General features: G+C 39.6%; 1 protein-coding gene across 11 annotated transcripts in view; it reads right to left on the bottom strand.

Moving 5' to 3' along the window:
• ANKRD44 (ankyrin repeat domain 44) overlaps positions 1-20,359 on the bottom strand; it is a 225,996-nt gene that overhangs the window by 80,877 nt on the left and 124,760 nt on the right. For all 11 annotated transcript variants that reach the window (XM_050969482.1, XM_050969491.1, XM_050969485.1 and 8 more), the window contains exons 4-9: positions 19,976-20,046; positions 13,657-13,857; positions 10,494-10,581; positions 7,707-7,849; positions 6,347-6,559; positions 4,753-4,831 (exon numbers count right to left, since the gene is read on the bottom strand). In XM_050969482.1, coding sequence (XP_050825439.1) covers positions 4,753-4,831; positions 6,347-6,559; positions 7,707-7,849; positions 10,494-10,581; positions 13,657-13,857; positions 19,976-20,046 — 795 coding nt within the window. The remainder of the gene's footprint in view (positions 1-4,752; positions 4,832-6,346; positions 6,560-7,706; positions 7,850-10,493; positions 10,582-13,656; positions 13,858-19,975; positions 20,047-20,359) is intronic.

Genomic DNA, 20,359 nt, shown 5'->3' with positions numbered 1-20,359 from the left:
TACCTTCAACTTCCAGCCACTGGATTGTGTTCTACCTTTCTCTGCTAGACTGAAGAGCCTATTATTAAATATTTGTTCCCTGTGTAAGTACTTACAGGCTGCAACCAATTCACCACTTAACCTTCTCTTTGTTACGCTAAATAGATTGAGCTCTTTGAGTCTATCACTTATAAGGTATGTTTTCTAATCTTTTAGTCATTCTCATGGCACTTCTCTGAGCCCTCTCCAAATTATCAACACCCTTCTTGAATTGTGAACACCAGAACTGGGCACAGTATTCCATCAGCAGTCACATGAGTGCCAAACACAAAATTAAAATAACCTCTCTATTCCTACTTGCGACTCCTGTTTATGCATTCAAGGATTTCATTATTCCATTTGGACACATCACACTGGGGACTCATGTTCAGTGACTAGCCCTCAAATCTTTTTCAGAGTTACTACTTCCCAGGATAGAGTCCCCCATCATGTATGTATGGTCTACATTCTTTGTCCCTAGATGTACACGTCACTTAACCATATTAAAAACACATATTTTTTGCTTGAGCCTAGCTTATCAAGTGATCCAGATTGCTCTGGATCAGTGACCTGTCCTCATCATTCTTTACCATTCCCCCAATTTGTGTGTCATCTGCAAAACTTTATCAGTGATTATTTTATGTTTTCTTCCAGGACACTGATTAAAAAATGTTAAAAGCGAAGTGCCAAGAACTGATCCCTGTGGGGACCACACTGGAAACACATCCTTTTGACGATGATTCTCCATTTACAATTACATTTTGAGACCTATGAGTTCGCCGGCTTTTAATCCATTTAATGTTATGCCACATTAATTTTATAATCAAAATGCCATGCAATACCAAGTCAAATTCCTTACAGAAGTCTAAGTATATTACATCAACACTATTACTTTTATCTTTTTTATGAGATTACAAGTTTGGATGATATCAAGTTAGTTTGACAGGATCTATTTTCCTTAATCCCATGTTGATGGGCATTAATGATATTACCCAGTTTTAATTCTTTATTAATCAAATCCTGCATCAGCCGCTCCATTATCTTGCCTGGGATCAATGTCAGCCTGACAGGCTTATAAAGCATAAACCAGATTATTGATTCTTTTCCCTTGTAATAATTTAGGGTATAGTTAGAAACATGGGTAAAGTATTTAAAAATACAAAAATATGACTGAGAATCAAGACACCTGAATTCTATTCCTGACTCCACCACTGACACATTCTGTGACATTGGCCAACTTATTTCACCTCTCTATCTTCTGTCATAAAACAAACAAAGATAACTACCCTAAAATAAAGATAAACAACACCTGCACACCTTTGTAAAGCACTTTGATGTTTACACATGAAAACTGCTTTGTAAGTGCTAAGAATTGAGAACTAGCATTCAATGTTTTCACTCACTCTCTCAGCATTTCTAGTGGATCCATCACCATTGGTGCTCTTCTAAATCATATGATTTATTTTAAGTTGGCCAGTATTAAGGCAAAGATGGGTCATGACATGCACACTGGTGGTCCCCAAAGTTTTTCATTAATACAACTTCACTTCTTAGTGATAGGACGCACAAAAACAAAAGATCACTCAGCTGCAAATCTTACTGAAAGAAGAGCAGTGAGAGAACATAACTGATTCAAATCAGTCTTATAGTCTCATCTACGCCTCTACCGATCTCAACAATAAAACAGTGATTTAACATTACCAGGACAATAATTTGAAGACTTATCAGATGTCTCCAAAATTCATACTCAACAGAAACAGTAGTTGGCAAGGTATGTGAATGGGGACTTCTGATCAAAACATTAACAGCTTGTTTAACATATGACACCAGGGAATACTTCTGTATTTTCAGGTATAAGCAGATGTCATTAAAATTGACTGTACAAATAAAGCTAGTTCTTTCTGAGAATGACGAAAGAGGTGTAAATATCCTGCTGTACTAAGTCACCTAGCAAAGTCCTCACAGACATCTGGGAGAGATTTAAATTACTAGAACAACTGTTATCATATTGTATACTCCATCCCTTTACAGGTTATTACCAGCTAAAGCTGTAACCTTCTGCCTTGATTTTCAGATGGTTATTCATCCTCAAGGCCCTTTCAGTCACAGTAGGTGGAAAGGGAGCTATTTCTGCTAACTAAACCCTTGGCTCCATTCCATATTTTTCTGGCCAGCTGACTTGCATCTTTGGCTATTATCTTATTTTTGTGACACTGGCCCACAATACCCATACTGTCGTCCCCAGGGGTTACAGATGAGGTCTGATTAAATTAAATGTAGTGCAATTAAACCAAACTGCTACTACATTTCTGACAGTGAGAACATTTTCAAGAGTAGTCACTGATTTTTTGCCTTAATTTTTGGTTGCCTAATTTAAGACATAACGGGGCCTGATTATCAGAAGCACTCACAGCTCCTCTACATGATTTGAAGGGGAGAAGCAGGCACTTATTACTTTTATAGACCTCCCCCTTTCTGTATCATGACACAGGCATAACCCACCCTCTTCTCTGTTACTCAAACCCATAATCTCAGCTTCATCTCTGACTCAGCTCTCTTTTGGGCCTCACATCCAGACCATGTCTAGATCTTGCCCCTTCTTTCTACGTAATGTCTATGAGAGCTGATTTTTCCTCTCTCCCCATACAGCCAAGACTCTTGCCCAAGCTGTGATAATCTTATGCCTTGACTACTGTGTATTCTCTAGCCTTGATACCTGCCACCTTACACCACCCATTTCCTGGCTTGGTGGTCTGCCTATGTCACACTCTCTCTCTCTCTCACACACACGCACACACACACACACCCTTTAAGTCCCTCCACTAAATCCCCCTCTTCCATCACATCAGACACTAATGCCTTGTTCTAGCCTTCAAAGCCCTTCACAATTTAGTCACACCCACTTATCTACCGTTTCCTTATTATGAGGTCAGCTCTCGCCTTCACTCTTGAATTGCCTGCTTATCCACATTGCCACAAGAACCTTTGTGCTTTCTCCCAGGCTGCTCTTCCAAGTGGGAAAAACTCCGAGTCACAATCCGTAAAGCCACCATTTTATCCTTCTTCACATCCTTCCTTACAACTGACCTCTGCTTGAATTACACAAGAAACTGCCATATAATAATGAGTAGGCAGGAGGTGTGTTGTGATCACGCCTTCAGATTGACAAAGAATTGCTCACAGAGCTAGTCCGTGCTAAAACGTCTTATTATTTCTGTTACTCTGTCCTCCTCCTCTACGCTCCCCATCCGTTGTTTGTCTCACTCTCATGCGATGTCTTTTAGTCTGTAATTTCTTTGGAACAAGGCCTGCTGTTAAGCTGGAGCTGGTGGTGACAGTATAGTTAAAGTTGTGTTTTTAATATGTTTCTACAACGCCTGTTACAATGATGTTTCCACCTGGTTAACATCTGTGAATGCTACCGTGATATAAAGGGTAAATAACAATAGTAAGAACAGGACAAACTGCAGGGTTATTATATTTGATATCGGAGAACAACTTAACATGTGTTAGGTGCTTTACACACAAGAAAGAAGACTGGTCACTGCCCTGAAGAGGTTGCAATCTGAACAGACAAAAATGAGCACACAAAAGGTGAGGAGGAGAACAGCAAAATGTCACAGGTAGGACTGTTTTGATTGGGCCTTTACTCACCCCGAAATGGGGATTTGCTGCACTAAGTAAAGTTTGAAAACAAAAATTAAGAAGCTGGGCTGATGCTACTTGGAAAATGTGTGTCTAATGTTTATCAGAACACTCCCTGAAAAGCTTAGCCATGTTGCATACTGAATATTTCTGGAGGACATACGGGGGTGGCAGGACTCACACCCTAGGCACGTACAAGGAAAAAAAAGCACTTTATTCCATGGTTTGAAGCTGAATGATTTATAATTTCGTACAAATACAAATGTAGTTGTCTAAAATATGAATAATTATTGCATCTTCATATCTGGGATGGAAGGAGGGCTGTAGGGGTAGAGGTAGGGGTAGAGGAGGAGAGAGATGGGGGGGGGAAGCATAGCTCAATGGTTTGAGCATTGGCCTGCTAAACCCAGGGTTGTAAGTTCAGTCCTTGAGGGGGCCATTTAGGGATCAGCAAGGGGAACTATCAAGGACAGTACTCGGTCCTGTTAGTGAAGGCATGGGACTGGACTCAATGACCCTTCAAGGTCCCTTCCAGTTCTACAAGGTAGGTATACCTCCATATATTGCACAACTATGTCTTCTCCAGGCCGTTAAGGAAAAAGATATTTACTCCTTAGCTATAATGGAATTATGATCTTTAAGAGGTGAAGCAAGAACATGGGAAAAGAGATTTGTAGAGTGTGGAGAACTCCTGGAAGTGGAAAAATTGCAAACCTTTTATTTTTTTTCAAAGCTTGTTTTAAGCAGCAAGTTGTGGCCTCTACTGAAAGATGCAGAATCTGAATGCTGCTTTTGCTTTCATTTTCAGGTCAGGAAACACACACACAAATCAAAGACCAGTGTTCGCTGGTGGAGAATGGGATTTCTTGATTAATTATAAGCTGTGTCTAACATCACATTATGAAATGAGAGCTTTAGGACTAGCTAGCAATCAGATTTCAGTAGAGTACTTAAATACCTTTGAATTTTGATCCCTCAGCATTTTAGCACAGAACAACAAACTGCCCCCTCCAGCCAGTAAGTGGCTTGGAAAAAGCTCTGAGCAGATCATTGCTGACGAATTAATTAAGAATCAGAAAGACAACTTACCATTCTGAATGAGGGTTTGCGACCGTGTGAACCTCCCGTGGACAGCTGTCATGTGCAGTGGACTCTTGCCATCTTTACTCTAACAAAAACAAAACGAAAGACACTTACCTACAATATAAAGTAATGCCATCAATGTAGAGTTTCTCAAATACAGTACTATCAACAGCTTGAAATAATAAAAGTAACTAGAGTTCAATCCTGTAGTCCTTACTCAGACCAAACTCCCATCAACTTTAAGGGGCTGTATGACTGACCCCCAAGATTCATATGAAAATACATTCAGAATGCCTTTTTTCTGTAGGTGTCAGACCTTTTCCAGCAACAGGAGTGGAAATAAGGCAATGGTTGTTGCAAATAAATTTTCAGAGACATTCCACCAACGTGGGGTGCATGGTCCAAATTGTTAATGGATAAGTGATCTATTCCTGAGTGTTATTTACTTTCTAAGCATATGAATAATTCTCACAGTATTTCCTTATCTTCCATATTGCTTGGGGAAAAGCCAGGAATAACACAGAGCTAAACTTCAGCAGTCCCTGGAAAGTGTAAACAAATACAAACTATTTGGTGATTTAAATAGACACACATTAAAATGCAGTCCACTACATAAAGAAACGAGCTTTGGTTAATAAACTGCCCCCCTAAGAAAAATTCGATGTCCATCAAAGACCATTAGAAAGCAGGTGCAAACAGTTAAGGAAAGGTATAATGTCTAATGGTCAAAGTTTTGGAGCCAATGGAAAGGATCTCTGTCTGGGAATATTGACAGGGAGCCTGAAGAGGAACAGAGGAAGGATGTTGAACCTGATGACTCAAGCCATCCCTTGTTTATTTGAATCAGGCTTTGGATTCATTTTCAAACGCAATTCCCAGCTTTATTTTAATAAAATAATACTTATTATTGCACATCTATTAATTTAAAAAACTTTACAAAGGTGGATAAATACTATTATTTCCATTTTACAGATGAGGAAACTGAGGCACAGATTTAAGTGACTTGCCAGAGGTCACACCACAAGTCAGTCACAAATAAAGCAATAGAATCCTCTCTTCTGGCTCCTGGGTTGGAGTCAGAATTCCCTGATCATCATTATCACTAAGTAGTATTTGTGGTACAACAGCATATAGAGGTCTCAGGTCAGGATTGGGGCCCTGTTGTGCTAGGCCTGTACCTGACATTTACACTACTGGACAGAAGCCCAAAAGAACATGCAGAATTGTGTTGAACATATTTTTGGGGGGAATACCCAAAATAATCGTTTCTGTGATAACTGTAGCCCACTGGACGTGGTCTTGATGGCACTTCTGGGATTGTAGTTAAGTAACAGTGCAAGTCCTCAGAAACTGATTGGCCTGGAGTTTCAGGTGCCTTTTATCATATCAATCAAGGCACTGTGAACTTCCCAGGAAGAGAACATAATTCAAACTCCCAGAATCACTGTGTTATTCCATCAGCCAATTTCCTGAAGAATTTACAGTAACACTGCGCTATGTTATTCTCACTTGCAGCCTCTTGTGGCATGCAGAGATTTTAAACCAAAAGGGTATATATATTTAGGTAGTTAAAATTGAAGAGATGAAAGATAAGCTGTACCTGAATATTAACATCTGCTCCATTATTCACTAGCAGTTCAAGACACAAAGCTCCATGAGTGGAAGCAGCAGCAAAATGCAAAGGGGTAAATCCACTGTTATTAGGCTGATTAACATTAGCACCATAGTCAATCAACTCATTAACTACCGAATCCTGACCATTATAACACGCAATGTGGAGCGCAGTATTTCCGTAGACATTCATTTCATCAATCTGCAGTGAGACAAGAATGTACAGTTAAAATTACAGACATCAGCTCATGGCTTTTTAACAATGATACTCAGACCACAGTGGTTCATGAGCCAAATTAGAGACCAACATTACCCAAAAGAGTCAGAATAGTGTGAATGACAGGGGAAATATTTAGTTTATATCTATCTAAACTATATACATATATTATTCTCATAGCAAATAAGTTAGTAACATAGAGCAAGTTCATAACTTAATTGATTAATAACATAGTAAAAGCACCCTGATTGGTTAATTATTAAATCATACAGTGTTTTAATATCATGTGCTGCAAAGAGCCACAGGAGACACCCTACAGAGCCACTTGCGGCTTGAGAGCCACAGTCTGAGTATCACTGCTTTACATAATGCGCTGCACACTGCAAGTGGAAACAGGAAGAGGCTTGAATTGTCATGAGGGAAAGTAGGAAAAATAATAAGTTCAGGTTCCTTTAAAAATAATTATTGTGGTTTCATTTTAGTGACAAGCCAGACTTCAGGTCTGTCTCTGCAAATTTCTGGGGGAGGGGCAGGAGAGCAAAGAAACCACACAGTCCTTTATACTGCATTCTAATAAGAAACCAATACTCAATGCCACAATATAATAAAGGTATTAAGAAAATCTTAGATACAGACTTTTCTGAATTGTTTGTGTAGACATTAGTTTTTCTACAAAATTAGTTGAAGCAAGGTAAACAACGACACTCTAAAAAGTCAAGGAGACTACGGCGCAAGTCATTATCCCCGCTTCCAAGACACAAATGCTGTATGTTCCTCAATTTCACGGGATTATTAGCCCCTGTGAGAAACTTTAGTCTGCTGGGGAATGGACACTCAGATGATCACACACAAAATTTGCAACTCTTGGCAATTATTGTACACAGCATTTGGGCCTAGAAAGCTGTCCAATGTGTGATATAGATTCCGTAATCCAGAGAATGGGAAATGGTTTCTTCAAAAATCTGCCAATGTCTGTAGCAGCAACGCCAGCCAGACAAAATCTCCAAATAAATAGGTGAACAAAAGCCAGGGAAGCAGGGAATTTCCATGATTAATTATATAAAAAGATTAAAATAGTGACTCAAACCTCAATATTTTGTGGCTTTTGTTTAAAATACTAATTGCTACTTACCTCTACACCTAGATTAAGAAGGTGTTTCACTACATTAATCTGCCCATTGGATGCAGCAGCATGAAGTGGAGTGTAACCCTTTTTGTCCTTACAAGTCACCTCAGCACCATGGTTAATCAGCAAGGCAACAACCTCCAGGTGGCCTTTAAAAGATGGGGGAACAGAAATCATCAGTGACCTATACGCTCCTACAGTGTAATTTACTCAAATTACTGCTTTCTTCCTAACTCACTGTTCTTTTTGCTGCTGCTTCATAAATGCTCTCACAGACAGCTCATTTTGCAAGAAAGTATTCTTAATCCTAGCATCAGCCATGCCTGCTCAATGTGGCACTCTGTCCTCTTCTAGCAGTGGCTTGGCCAAGTAGAGATTGATGAGCCTGCTACAGCAGCTGAGGATACGGAATGCCTCTTTCCAAGATTTCCATCCAGTTTTTTGTGACTCAAGTTAGTCAGTAACGCCTCATTCTAGCAGCCAGGGATAAAACTGGCTCTGGATGTAAAAATTCAGTTCAATGTCGCTTATCCCTCCAGTGTACGAGATTTCTTGGGCTAAAATATGTTGCTGGTGTTAGCACAGGTTGAACTACTTCACCTACTCTACAGGCCACCACTTGGAGTGGGCAGTGGGGATCAAACCTGGGAGCTCTTGATCTTAATGCATCAGCCTCCACTGCCTGACCTAAAAAACACACCTCTGTCAGCCAAGGTTGCAGTAGGTTAATCCATCTCTAGCTGGCCTAGCCACCACTAGATGGGGACTGTCAGGATTCTTTCCGCACTCTGAACTCTAGGGTACAGATGTGGGGACCCGCATGAAAGCCCCCTAAGCTTATTTCTACCAGCTTAGGTTAAACCTCATACATTTCAAAGTTACAACAAAACAGGGATAAACCTCCCTCTAGCAAAGGTAAAATTTACAAGTTGAGAAAACAAAAATAAACAAATATGCCTTGTCTGGCTGTTACTGCCAAGTCTGAAATATGAGAGACTTGTTCAGAAAGATTTGGAGAACATGGATTGAGGTCGGTCCCTCTTAGTCCCAAGAGCAAACCCCATCAAAACAAAGAGCACAAACAAAAGCCCAACCCCCGCCCCCAAGATTTGAAAGTATCTTGTCCCATTATTGGTCCTTTGGGTCAGGTGTCAGCCAGGTTACCTGAGCTTCTTAAGCCTTTACAGGTAAAAGGATTTTGGTACCTCTGGCCAGGAGGGATTTTACAGTATTGTATACAGGAGGGTTGTTACCCTTCCCTTTATAGTTATGACAGGGACAGACTGCCACACTGAGCAGGCACAGCATACACTAGCACCACTTCTCATAAAGGAATCCAGATGAAATGATTGTGTGTCTTGAAAAATGTGTCAACTCCCTGCCCAGTGAACAGGTTCCCCATTATTCTCTTCACTCTTTCATACCCTGTTCACACACTACTCCCCCGTTAATAGAAGGGAGAGTGAGCATACCAGCCTGACAGCACTGAAAGATTCCCAGAAGAGGGTTCTGTCAATGCCATCTATTGATTCAGCTGCCAGGACCTTTCTATGGTCATCTTTCTGGCAACTGCTCTGACTAAATGAATCTCCTGACTGGGGCGTAAGTGCATAGTATTTAACTAGCCTCTTTGGTGACCCTGACCACACTGTGCCTACTACCTGGTTGAGACTGAGTTTTCCTCTATTATGGAGGACATAACTAGGCCACCTCAGTCAAGGGGTTGATACCAAGAATTCTGAAACCAAATGTGAGACTTTCCATTGACTCCAGTGAGCTTAGATCATGTCATAGGTGAGCAAGTGTAGTAAGTGAACATGCCCCCCTCCCACACACAAATTTTTCATTATTAACCTCAAAATATGCAAAGAGCCATAATACCCATGGTATTTACACATGCCTGAGTCCCAACCTGACTTCTGTGTCATACAATCCGCATGCTGTAAAGGCTGGAAAAATCTTTCATCTCTACAGAGCAAAGTTCAAATCCCAGTCTAGGTCAGAGGCCAGCCTTTTCATTCAATAGGTGGGCTTCACAAAACTACACTACATTTTCCCACAGTTTGAAAATGACTTGTTTCCATTAAGGCATGCACAGCACTGGCCAACATTACGTCCCTGTACTTCTACCATTTTTACAGCAGAGCTCCCATTGAATTCTATGGCGCATATTATTTTTTTAAATGGATGGGAAGATATGGTCAATTATTAATTTAAAAAGCAAATTTGCTGAACATTGGCAATGATGTGAATGCATGAATCAAGTCATCTTGCTCGCCTTGTGATGAAGGAAGACAATTAAGAGTGGAAATAATTATATAGGACTTTACCACTATGTAGTAACCCAACTTGTTCTGAATAAAGAGACAAATAGGAAAAAGTGTATTAACTACATTTGTGTTAGTCATTTTATCTAACAGAGTTCTTACTGAAATCTACACTACCACTAATTGTGGAAAGGAGAGTTTAATTTGTATTTTTCATACCAAATATATTTGAGGCTGGAATTAAAGTCAGGAGAGAAGATGAGATTAAAAAAAAAAAGTAATATGAAAAAAATATACAGGATGTGTTAGATGGACACTTTGGGCCAGACTCTCAGCTGGTATGAATCAGTGTAGTTCCATTGAAATCAATGGAGCTGTGTCTATGATACCAGCTGATGACCTGAGCCCATAGCCTTAATCAATGTAATTACAACTTTCATTTTCCATGGCAGGAACTGGGTCTGGTGTAATACAGAGCACACTGTCGGTACTTCAGTAATAGAACAAACTACAGCATGGTTCTTACCCATATACGCTGCCCAATGAATAGCTCTCCTGTCCTTTTTGTCAAAAGCATTGATGTTTGCCCCTTTGGCTAAAAGCAAGTTCACCATCTAAAACAACAGTGAAAAGTAAATCTTTGTGTCAGCCACATATTCCATTTACAACAGATCAGTCTATCAAATAATGCTGGATGTAACACTTGCGTCGGAGGGTAATACATCATTGTGAATTGCTGAGCAAATCAAATTTGCCTGTGTGTGATATGAGCATAAGTTATGCGGGAAAACTTGAGCCTGAAAATTAGAGATAATTTAAAAATCCCTTCCAGGAAACTGTAGTTTAATTAAACTAATCATTAAAAATGTATGCTTTTTTTTTTGTAAAAGGCACTAGAACTCCCCAGCCTGGCCCAGCCCCACCTGAAACATGCTGGTTGCAACCCTGGTAAGAGTCAGTTGTCATTTGTATATTATAGTTCTACATTGCAACTTTTTCAATACTTTAATTTTTTTTAAGTGGATTTAGTGATTGTGAAAGGTGCTGGATTCATGACACTGGGAGACACTCTGGAATCAGAAACCGGCAGGAGCAGCAGCACTGCACGCTTTTACATGCAACCCTTTCAATGCACCTCAATCCCGAGCAACAGGGACAACATTCTAAAGGTGAAAGGATAATTCAGTCTTCATACTTATTCAGGACTCAATCCTGCAAGGTGCTGGGCCTTGAGCTAGGAAAGCACTTAAGTATCTGCTTAATTTTAAGCATGTGAGTAAACCTTAACATCAATGGTATTATTCATGTACTTAAAGTTAACTACACACTTAAATACTTTGCTGGACTGGGGCCAATTCTCCATGCCTAGCATGATCAAGCCTTCTGTCCTTGTTCCCTCTGATGACACTGCCAACAAGTGTGCCATTTGCTATTAACTACCTCAATCCTGGCTTGCTTGAAGTCACCATCTGCCCACTGGCAACCGGACTGAGACAATTCGTTTCATATATGCCAGCAAATAAATAGCAGGAAGTACAAAGCTTCAGTTGTTATGATGAAAGGTAAAAAGTTCCAGATCTCCCAGCACCATCCAGACATTAATATAAGGATAAGCAAAACACACAAAACAATATGACTGTAAAACATACAGCACTTTAAGCTTTTCAATACTCGGAGAAATGAATCACAGATTTTATTAAAACTATTAAATCTATTATGAGTTATGCACTTTATTACACTCTACCCTTAAACGACATTACATCAAAGAAAGTCAGACATGTTAAAATGATAAATATTAACTGTTTCCTAAAATATAACCCTTTTATAGCAAATACCTGTAAGCTACTTTTTGTAAATTACAATACAGTAAATCAACTTCAGATTTTTTGTCAATTGTATCAATCTCAGTTGGAGAATTTTTATTCCATGCTTCGGCCTAGAGCAGTGATTTTCAACCTATTTACCATTGTGGGCCACATATGCAGCTCTCTGTGTGTTATGTGGGCTGCATCCACACACTATATATACTACCAGTATGGCCCTGAGGATATCACATGGGCCGCAGCTGTGCGTTGATTGGGCCACAAGCAGCCTGCAGGCTGAGAACCACTGGCCTACATCCTGATGTCAATGAATGTCTGCGCTGGGATCAGGACCTTAATACAGTGGCTTTCAATTTATAATGGTGTAATTGTTTAGTGCAGTGGTTCTCAACCAGGGGTCCGAGGCCCCCTGGGGGGCAGTGAGGAGGTTTCAGAGGGTCCTCCAAGCAGGGCCAGCATTAGACTTGCTGGGGCCCAGGGCAGAAAGCTGAAGCCCAACCACATGGAGCTGAAGCCCAGGGCCTGAAGCGAAAGCCTGAGCAACTCAGCTTTGTGGGGGCCCTATGGTGTGGGGCCCTAGGCAACTGCCCTTCTTGCTACCCCCTAACACCAGTCCTGGCTTTTGTATGCAGAAAACCAGTTGTGGCACAGGTGGGCCATGGAGTTTTTATATCATGTTGGTGGGGGGGGGGCTCTGAAAGAAAAAGGTTGAGAACCCCTGGTTTAGTGAATACTGGAGAGCAGTGGTTCTCAAACTTATCTGACCGCATCCCCCTTCTTTGTGTTTGTAATAATTTATGCCCCTCTCCCATCACACAAGTACATATACTGATAAAAGAAATCAACATGCGACTCTCACTAAATATTAAAAACAGTAAGGCATTGATCGAAACAGCCAATGATCCACTGTAATAAGAGCAAAAAAGCAAAACTGTGATTGTGGTCGATGCTTACAATTAAATGTGCACATCACATTGTAGCAAATGGTTTAACGTACAGACGGCAACTACTTTGCATAACGCTACGTAAGCTTAAGAGAAATCCGTCAAAATGCACAGCACCACCTAGAGTCAACTGCACAGCACCATCTGAAGACCTGATCATAGAATATCAGGGTTGGAAGGGACCTCAGCAGGTCATCTAATCCAACCCCCTGCTCAAAGCAGGACCAATCCCCAGACAGATTTTTACCCCAGTTCCCTAAATGACACCCTCAACGATTGAAATCACAACCCTGGGTTTAGGAGGCCAATGCTCAAACCATTGAGCTATCCCTGCCACCTTGCATCTGGAGGAATCTGCTTAGCTAATAATTCATTACTGTGGCTAAAATGTGTGCAGTAAAGGTTTTTTTTTTTCCCAAAAGCTCCTCACATACCCCCAGAATACATCGCGCATCCCTCTAGTTTGGGAACTTCTGCTGTAGAAGGACTTTACAACCATGCAAGGTAAACGGAAGTAGCGTGTTCTATTTTTAAACCAGAAACAAATTTTCTAGAAAGCGAATTAGAAAAGCACAATGATTGACCTCTGCATATCCCACATACTTGGGATACTCTTATTAGATAATTAATGCTTCTTCAACCATTTTTGCATAGTTCATAGTGTCCATAAGTTTCTGTATTGCACAGGCAGTTAACTACAGGATAACACATTAGACCAAATTTTGCTTGCATTTACTAATAGTGCCAGCCCACTGACTTCAGTTAGGCATCACCAGTGTATCTGAGAGCAGAAGTTGGTCTAATGTCTCTCATAAGTGAAGGTTAGATATCTAGCTACTATGTCATATAGAGATACATGAACTCAATTCTGACATAGACAACTGTGCCATCAATCAATCAATAATGCTTCTAGGCCACTTACCTCAATGTGGCCATTCAGAGCTGCATGGTGTAACGCTGTCCGCCCCCCTCTGTCAGAGACATTGACGCTGCTCAGCATTGGGATGATTACTTCTGCGCACTTCACTGCTTTGTTTGCAGCTGCTACATGCAACGGTGTCTGCCAGTTCTTGTCCCGAGCATTAACATCTGCTGAATGCTTAATCAATACTTGTACTGCTTCCTGCAATAGAAGTACAGTTATAAATAAACTATTAAAATAAACATAGGGCATGTCTATGTATAAACATCTCTCTCTACACATCATACGGTGAAGTGTGGGAAAAAACGGTTCTTGACTGTTACTGGTAGCCATAGGAAACTCATATGCGAGCAGAGAAAAAGACAACCAGAGACAGTCATTCAAAAATATTCCAGGTGAGGGAAGTGAAATTGTTGATTCAAATGCCTTTGTATTACATGTCATCCTATTGTGATACATTTAACTTTCTTCATATATATTTGTTATCATTTAAGGCAGAGTCTTGCATTTCTAGCCTACACAAAAACTTTCCCTTTTGGGTTTTAGGGTGTGTAAAACTGCAGGGTTGGGTCCGTGCCAGATAGGTCCACTGACCTTTAACACCAGACATTATAGCCAAGTGCTACTCGAGGAAATGAATGTATTTAATGTATCAGAGATTGAAAAATTGTATGCCAAGTGTCTCAGTCGGAACACTGAATTTCTTTGGCTTTTTGTTACTTTTTGATAAAACTTGATTTTTACAAGTGATAATGTAAGTGCATATACCAACAAAATTGAACTACATATTTTCCAGTTGAGATATTGCATATCTGTTGACCAAGGAAATATGTACTACCCATACTTAAGTGGGAGGAGAGGGATAATATATTTAGACATCTCACAGTTGAACAGAGAACAGTGTCTCAGAGGGGTGTCTCAGGCAGAATGAGACTACAGCAAGGGCAAGGTAACTTGGTTCTTTAGCTACGACCCTGAGCAAAGGACAATCTAGCTCTAAAAAATATCAAAAGGACCAGAAAGCTCACATTGTCAAATGCATATATGATGGTACTATATATTTTTGTTAAAGTACAATTATACAACAGCATTTATCCAAAGCGTAACTAGGTATTAGATAAAGTTCTAGATACACACACACACACACACACACACACAGTTCACACAATTGCATCACTTTAGATAAAGGAAGAATAAGCAGTTTATTAACGTCCCTACTATTCGTGTATTTTATATTCCTATTATACACAAACACACATGTATTACACATATTAAGTTAGATGTAACAATTGTATCACAGTAATTGGGGTCTGACTCTTAAAAGCGCTGAGCACCCTCAATTACTTCAGTGGGATTTGTGGGTGCTCCAGACCTCTGAAAATCAGAGCACCTGCTGCCCTTAAAATTCTTTGGAGATGAAGACAGAATCTGAGGCTAGCATCTGTGTATATAATCTATATATTGTAAAAATGGGACCTGATCCTGCAGTTGTTACTCATGGAATAAGGGGCCCCTAATTAATTAAAAATGTGGATGCCTCAATTCACAGATTTTGAGACCCTAAGAGAATACTATGATAATCTAATTTGACTTCCTGCATAACACAAGCCATCAAATTTCACACCGTGGGTTCATCTTCAGTGCAACAATTAACTCAAGCTACTCCACTTGAGCTAGTGTCCACTCCCTGAAACAACACATAGGCTACATAGAATGACTGAATTAGCAGCTAATCAGTTCTAACTCAAGCTGCTGCATTGAGCATCAGCAGCACTCAAGCTTCCACCCACCTCCAACAGGCTAAAACTAGCTTGAGTTTAAGGCGCAACGTAACTCGAGCTAGAGATTTGTGTGCGTGCATGGGGTAGAGGCAACACATGAGTTATAGCTCCAGCTATCCCTAGCCTCTGTTTGCCAGGGGATGGATCACTTGATGATTACCTGTTCTGTTCATTCCCTCTGGGGCACCTGGCATTGGCCACTGTCGGAAGACAGGATACTGGGCTAGATGGACCTTTGATTTGACTCAATATGGCCGTTCTTATGTTAGGTTCAGCTAACAACTGCAGTGAAGACAAGCTCAACAATTCATGCATCATTCCCATAGTTTCTGACTGAGCTATGCCCAGTCCTGATCTAAAGACTTCAAGTTGCGGAGAATCCATCCCATCTTTATGTAAATTATTCCAGTGGTTAATTACTCTCAGTGTTTAAAGTTTGCACCTTATTTCTAATCTGAATGTGTCCAACTTCAGCAACTGGAAGTTGAAAGACAAATTTAGACAGAAAATAAGGCCAGGCATCTAAATACATTGCTTGCTATGCAGACCTGCTGCATGCTCTCAGCTCTAGAGCTAACAGGAAAATGGAAATCTCATCCTGGGAGAAATTCCAAGATTTCAAAATTTCATGTAATCATGAGACAGGTAGAAATCACAGTATTTTTTGTTAAATGAAATATTCCCAAAACATTTCATTTTGATAAAGTTGAAACATTTCATTCTGACTTCATATTATAAAATGTAGAATACAATATAATTGAAATAAAGCCTCAACAAATATTTCAAAACTTATCAACACAACCTTTTGATATTCAAAAACTAAACGTTTTGACAATTTTGACAAAAATCAGTATGTTCCCATAACTTGTTTGCAACAGAAAAACAGCATTTTCAATAGAAAAACATTCTGTTGGAAAAGCTAAACAAGCTCTCTTCAGCTCTTAGTAACAATTGCCCTTAGGCAATATATATGTCTTAAAAGAGGACTCAAAAATTTCCTGTGTGTGTCTTTTGCTCTTTACACAAACAGAATATGAAGGAACCATGTGAGGGCAGAATGGGATCCAAACAACCATGTTTACTGACTATAAGTCACAACCATTTAAAGGGATACACCCATATTCCTATACACTACAGTACTGTTTTTCATATAGAGAAATGTTTTCTATTAAGACTAGGCAAAGTTTTATTAATGTACAACAAATACATCATGTATGTATACATCATGTGCCTGGGAGAGCGTAGGCAGCCTGGACTGACACTATAACTATTACTGTAAGAGTTTTAGTCTTTTGTCCTCTATTGATTTCAGCAATTTCATCTTCTATAGCAATCCCATAAATTGGTGTATAGCTAATGTATTCAGTAAATGAGATTGTTTATCTTAAAGTGTTGATAATCATATATCATTGTTAGTCTCTTAGAAGTTTTATTATCATTACTACTACTACTACTACTGTAGGCCAATTACTTTAAAGTTACTTAAAGAAAATCCACTTTGTACACCTTTAGGACCAATATTCTACTTGAAGTCAATGGAAAAATGAATGTAAATTTGACTCTTGAGATAGAAACAAACAGTTGTTGGAAGGTAATAAATAAATAAATAAATAAATAACTTGGCAGGTAATTTTTTAATTCTACTTTCATTTACATCTACATATGTATTCCACTTACATTCCACTTGGGAGCTTAACTTTATTCCAATTCTTTACGGAGGTGTTTTTCTCGTAACTTTTAATTATCTGTCTTTTGAGGATATAAAATATCCTTTTTACCACCGTAATTTCCATGCATATATTTAGTACAATGGTACTGCTTAGAACTCTGCATTTACATTTCTTCTAGCATTTGCAGTATAATTCAATTATCAGAGTGAAATCTCTCAACCACTTCTAACTGTACAATGCTAAAATTTGATATATACATGAAGTAGCCAGTACAGATATATTTGAGGGGTTGCATTTTTTTAAATAATCAGTTGAAATTCCTCAAATCAACTTTATGTTTTAATGAGTTTTAAATCCAATAAAAAAATTTTTGCATGTGTTTTTGTAAGATTCTAAATGGTTGCAGGGAGACAGAATGTCAGTGTCTATCACAATAGTTAAGCCAAACAGTCAACTTTTGGCCCAAGAACCCCCTGGAGGGCTGATATTGATCTGGTATTATGGTACTCACATTGGAAATTTGTCAGGTAACCTGTGCAATGATTTATTTTCACAAAGACATCAGTACCAAGAGCAGTGGATTTAAAAAAAAATCTTATGATGCTAAATGTCATTCAAAATGTTAGTAAAGTAATGGCCTTCACAAGAACAAGAATTAGCAAAGGAAAAAGAACACAAGAAAATTACATTTTTATAAAAATATATACATTGAATTAAGATTAGCCAGTTTACATGGGTGACAGCTCACTTTTTCTATTGTTTTCTCACATACCGTACCTGTGATAACATTCCTTTTGGGATGCTACAATTACCAGAACTATGGAAAAGAAAGCTGCTCAATGGGAACTCTGCACAGGGTCTTCACTTGCTTTCAGCAGCAAAGGGTTAAGGGTGAGGCACAAAGCCACAGTAAGCTATGCATTTTTAGCTAGGACTGTCACAATAGATACAATTCACCTGTATCTAAAACAGCTACACCATATAGGTTGTAATTACTGGGTTATAAAGATTCTGAGGTAAACAGGATGAAGTTCAATAAAGATAAATGCAAAGTGCTCCACTTAGGAAGGAACAATCAGTTTCACACATACAGAATGGGAAGAGACTGTCTAGGAAGGAGTATGGCAGAAAGATCTAGGGGTCATAGTGGACCACAAGCTTAATATGAGTCAACAGTGTGATACTGTTGCAAAAAAAGCAAACGTGATTCTGGGATGCATTAACAGGTGTGTTGTAAACAAGATACAAGAAGTCGTTCTTCCGCTTTACTCTGCGCTGGTTAGGCCTCAACTGGAGTAGTGTGTCCAGTTCTGGGCACCGCATTTCAAGAAAGATGTGGAGAAATTGGAGAAGATCCAGAGAAGAGCAACAAGAATGATTAAAGGTCTTGAGAACATGACCTATGAAGGAAGGCTGAAGGAATTGGGTTTGTTTAGTTTGGAAAAGAGAAGACAGAGGGGACATGATAGCAGTTTTCAGGTATCTAAAAGGGTGTCATCAGGAGGAGGGAGAAAACTTGTTCACCTTAGCCTCTAATGATAGAACAAGCAGCAACGGGCTTAAACTGCAGCAAGGGAGATTTAGGTTGGACATTAGGAAAAAGTTCCTAACTGTCAGGGTAGTTAAACACTGGAATAGATTGCCTAGGGAAGTTGTGCAATCTCCATCTCTGGAGATATTTAAGAGTAGCTTAGATAAATGTCTTTTAGGGATGGTCTAGACAGTATTTGGTCCTGCCATGAGGGCAGGGGACTGGACTCGATGACCTCTCAAGGTCCCTTCCAGTCCTAGAGTCTATGAGTCTATGGCTGTTATTGAAGGTTTATGTCTGACCTTTATTTTTAATGTGGTTTTTTTTATATTTCACTCCCTTACAGCATTCGTATTCTATTAGCTATTTCTTTCAGTGGGCTTCACTGGAAGCCAGCAGCTAGGAAGCTCAGCTAGTAGCTAAGCAATGCTTGAGTTTAGAAATGAGCTAAGGATTCCTGCCTCCAGGCTTGGCAAGCACTGGGATTGTTATGGAGGTGATTCTATCAATTTCTGGAGGACAGCCACTTCATGTCTCTTTTAAATGCTCCTTTCAGCAGCCAGTTCAGTCTGCAGTTGCGTGCATCATGTCAACTCAATATTAAGAGGATAAAAATACACAAAGAGGCCAAAAATGGAAGCCCAGAATGATGGTATACTTGAAAATTCAGTCATGCTTGGGTTATTCTCTCTGATAATTATTATCCCTCATCTTTTGAGACAGTAATGAAAAACACTACAGTGAGATGCTGAAAGATTTCTTGTTGCCAAATGGAAAAAATATGGACTTAACTCTATTTTATGGGTGAATCAGGGGAATTAAAAGGAAGCTTCATGGTTGCCTTTAATACAGTTCCTCAAATCAAACTACATATGAAGCCTGTTTGATCACTAGATTCACACCCTCCCATTCCAGTCCCTCCCTCTTACCTCCTCTCCACACTCCACTGTGTCTAACCATCTTAAGGTGATTAGACCAGCACCACTGCACAATATATCCCACGTAGATCAAGATCATTCTATCTACTGATTGTCTGCTGAAAGTCATGTATTACAGTAACTTAAATTAGGCATCATGTTAGGGAAAACAATCAGATACACAGGAGTGGAATACCGCAAGTATCCAGCAGGCTAACAATACGAACGGCACACAGACAGTAGCTGATTACTCTTGCTTTAGCGAAGAGCAAAGGGTTTTGCAATCAGAAAATCCTTTCGTGTGTGTGTGTGTGTGTGTGTGTGTCTGTCCGTCCCCATTTGTACTTTATTGTGCTAATGGTATTTTTTTTTCAGTATGTTGTTTGCATGCAACTGCTGGGATAATCAAACCTCACTCACTTCGCTCCTTGAGGCGACAGCCCGATGAAGAGGGGTCAGCCACATATTGTCCTTGGCATTGACACGAGCCCCTGCAAATAAACAGTACAGATTATTGACATGCTTTTGATGTAAGAAAACAACAACAACAATAATCTTAATACATTTCTTGGTAACAAAGGCCATGCCATATAGATATGCACAGAATTTATCACAACCTTGCTAGCATGAGTTATTTCTACTTTGTTAACTCTTAGAAAATTTCCTTACTTTCAAAAACCAGAAAAGTTCAGCAGTAAAGGTGGGTAGGGGGCCTGGGTTGTCTATCAAAGATTAGCAGGTCTTCCTAGGACCAGGCAAATGTGCAAGTGATGTCAGGAGGCTGGGTAGCTGAGGTAGACATCT

Source organism: Gopherus flavomarginatus, chromosome 10, assembly GCF_025201925.1.
Source record: "Gopherus flavomarginatus isolate rGopFla2 chromosome 10, rGopFla2.mat.asm, whole genome shotgun sequence".
Lineage (NCBI taxonomy): Eukaryota > Metazoa > Chordata > Testudines > Testudinidae > Gopherus > Gopherus flavomarginatus.
Note: the sequence above shows the minus strand (reverse complement) of the source record. Positions and strands in the feature narration are given on the sequence as shown.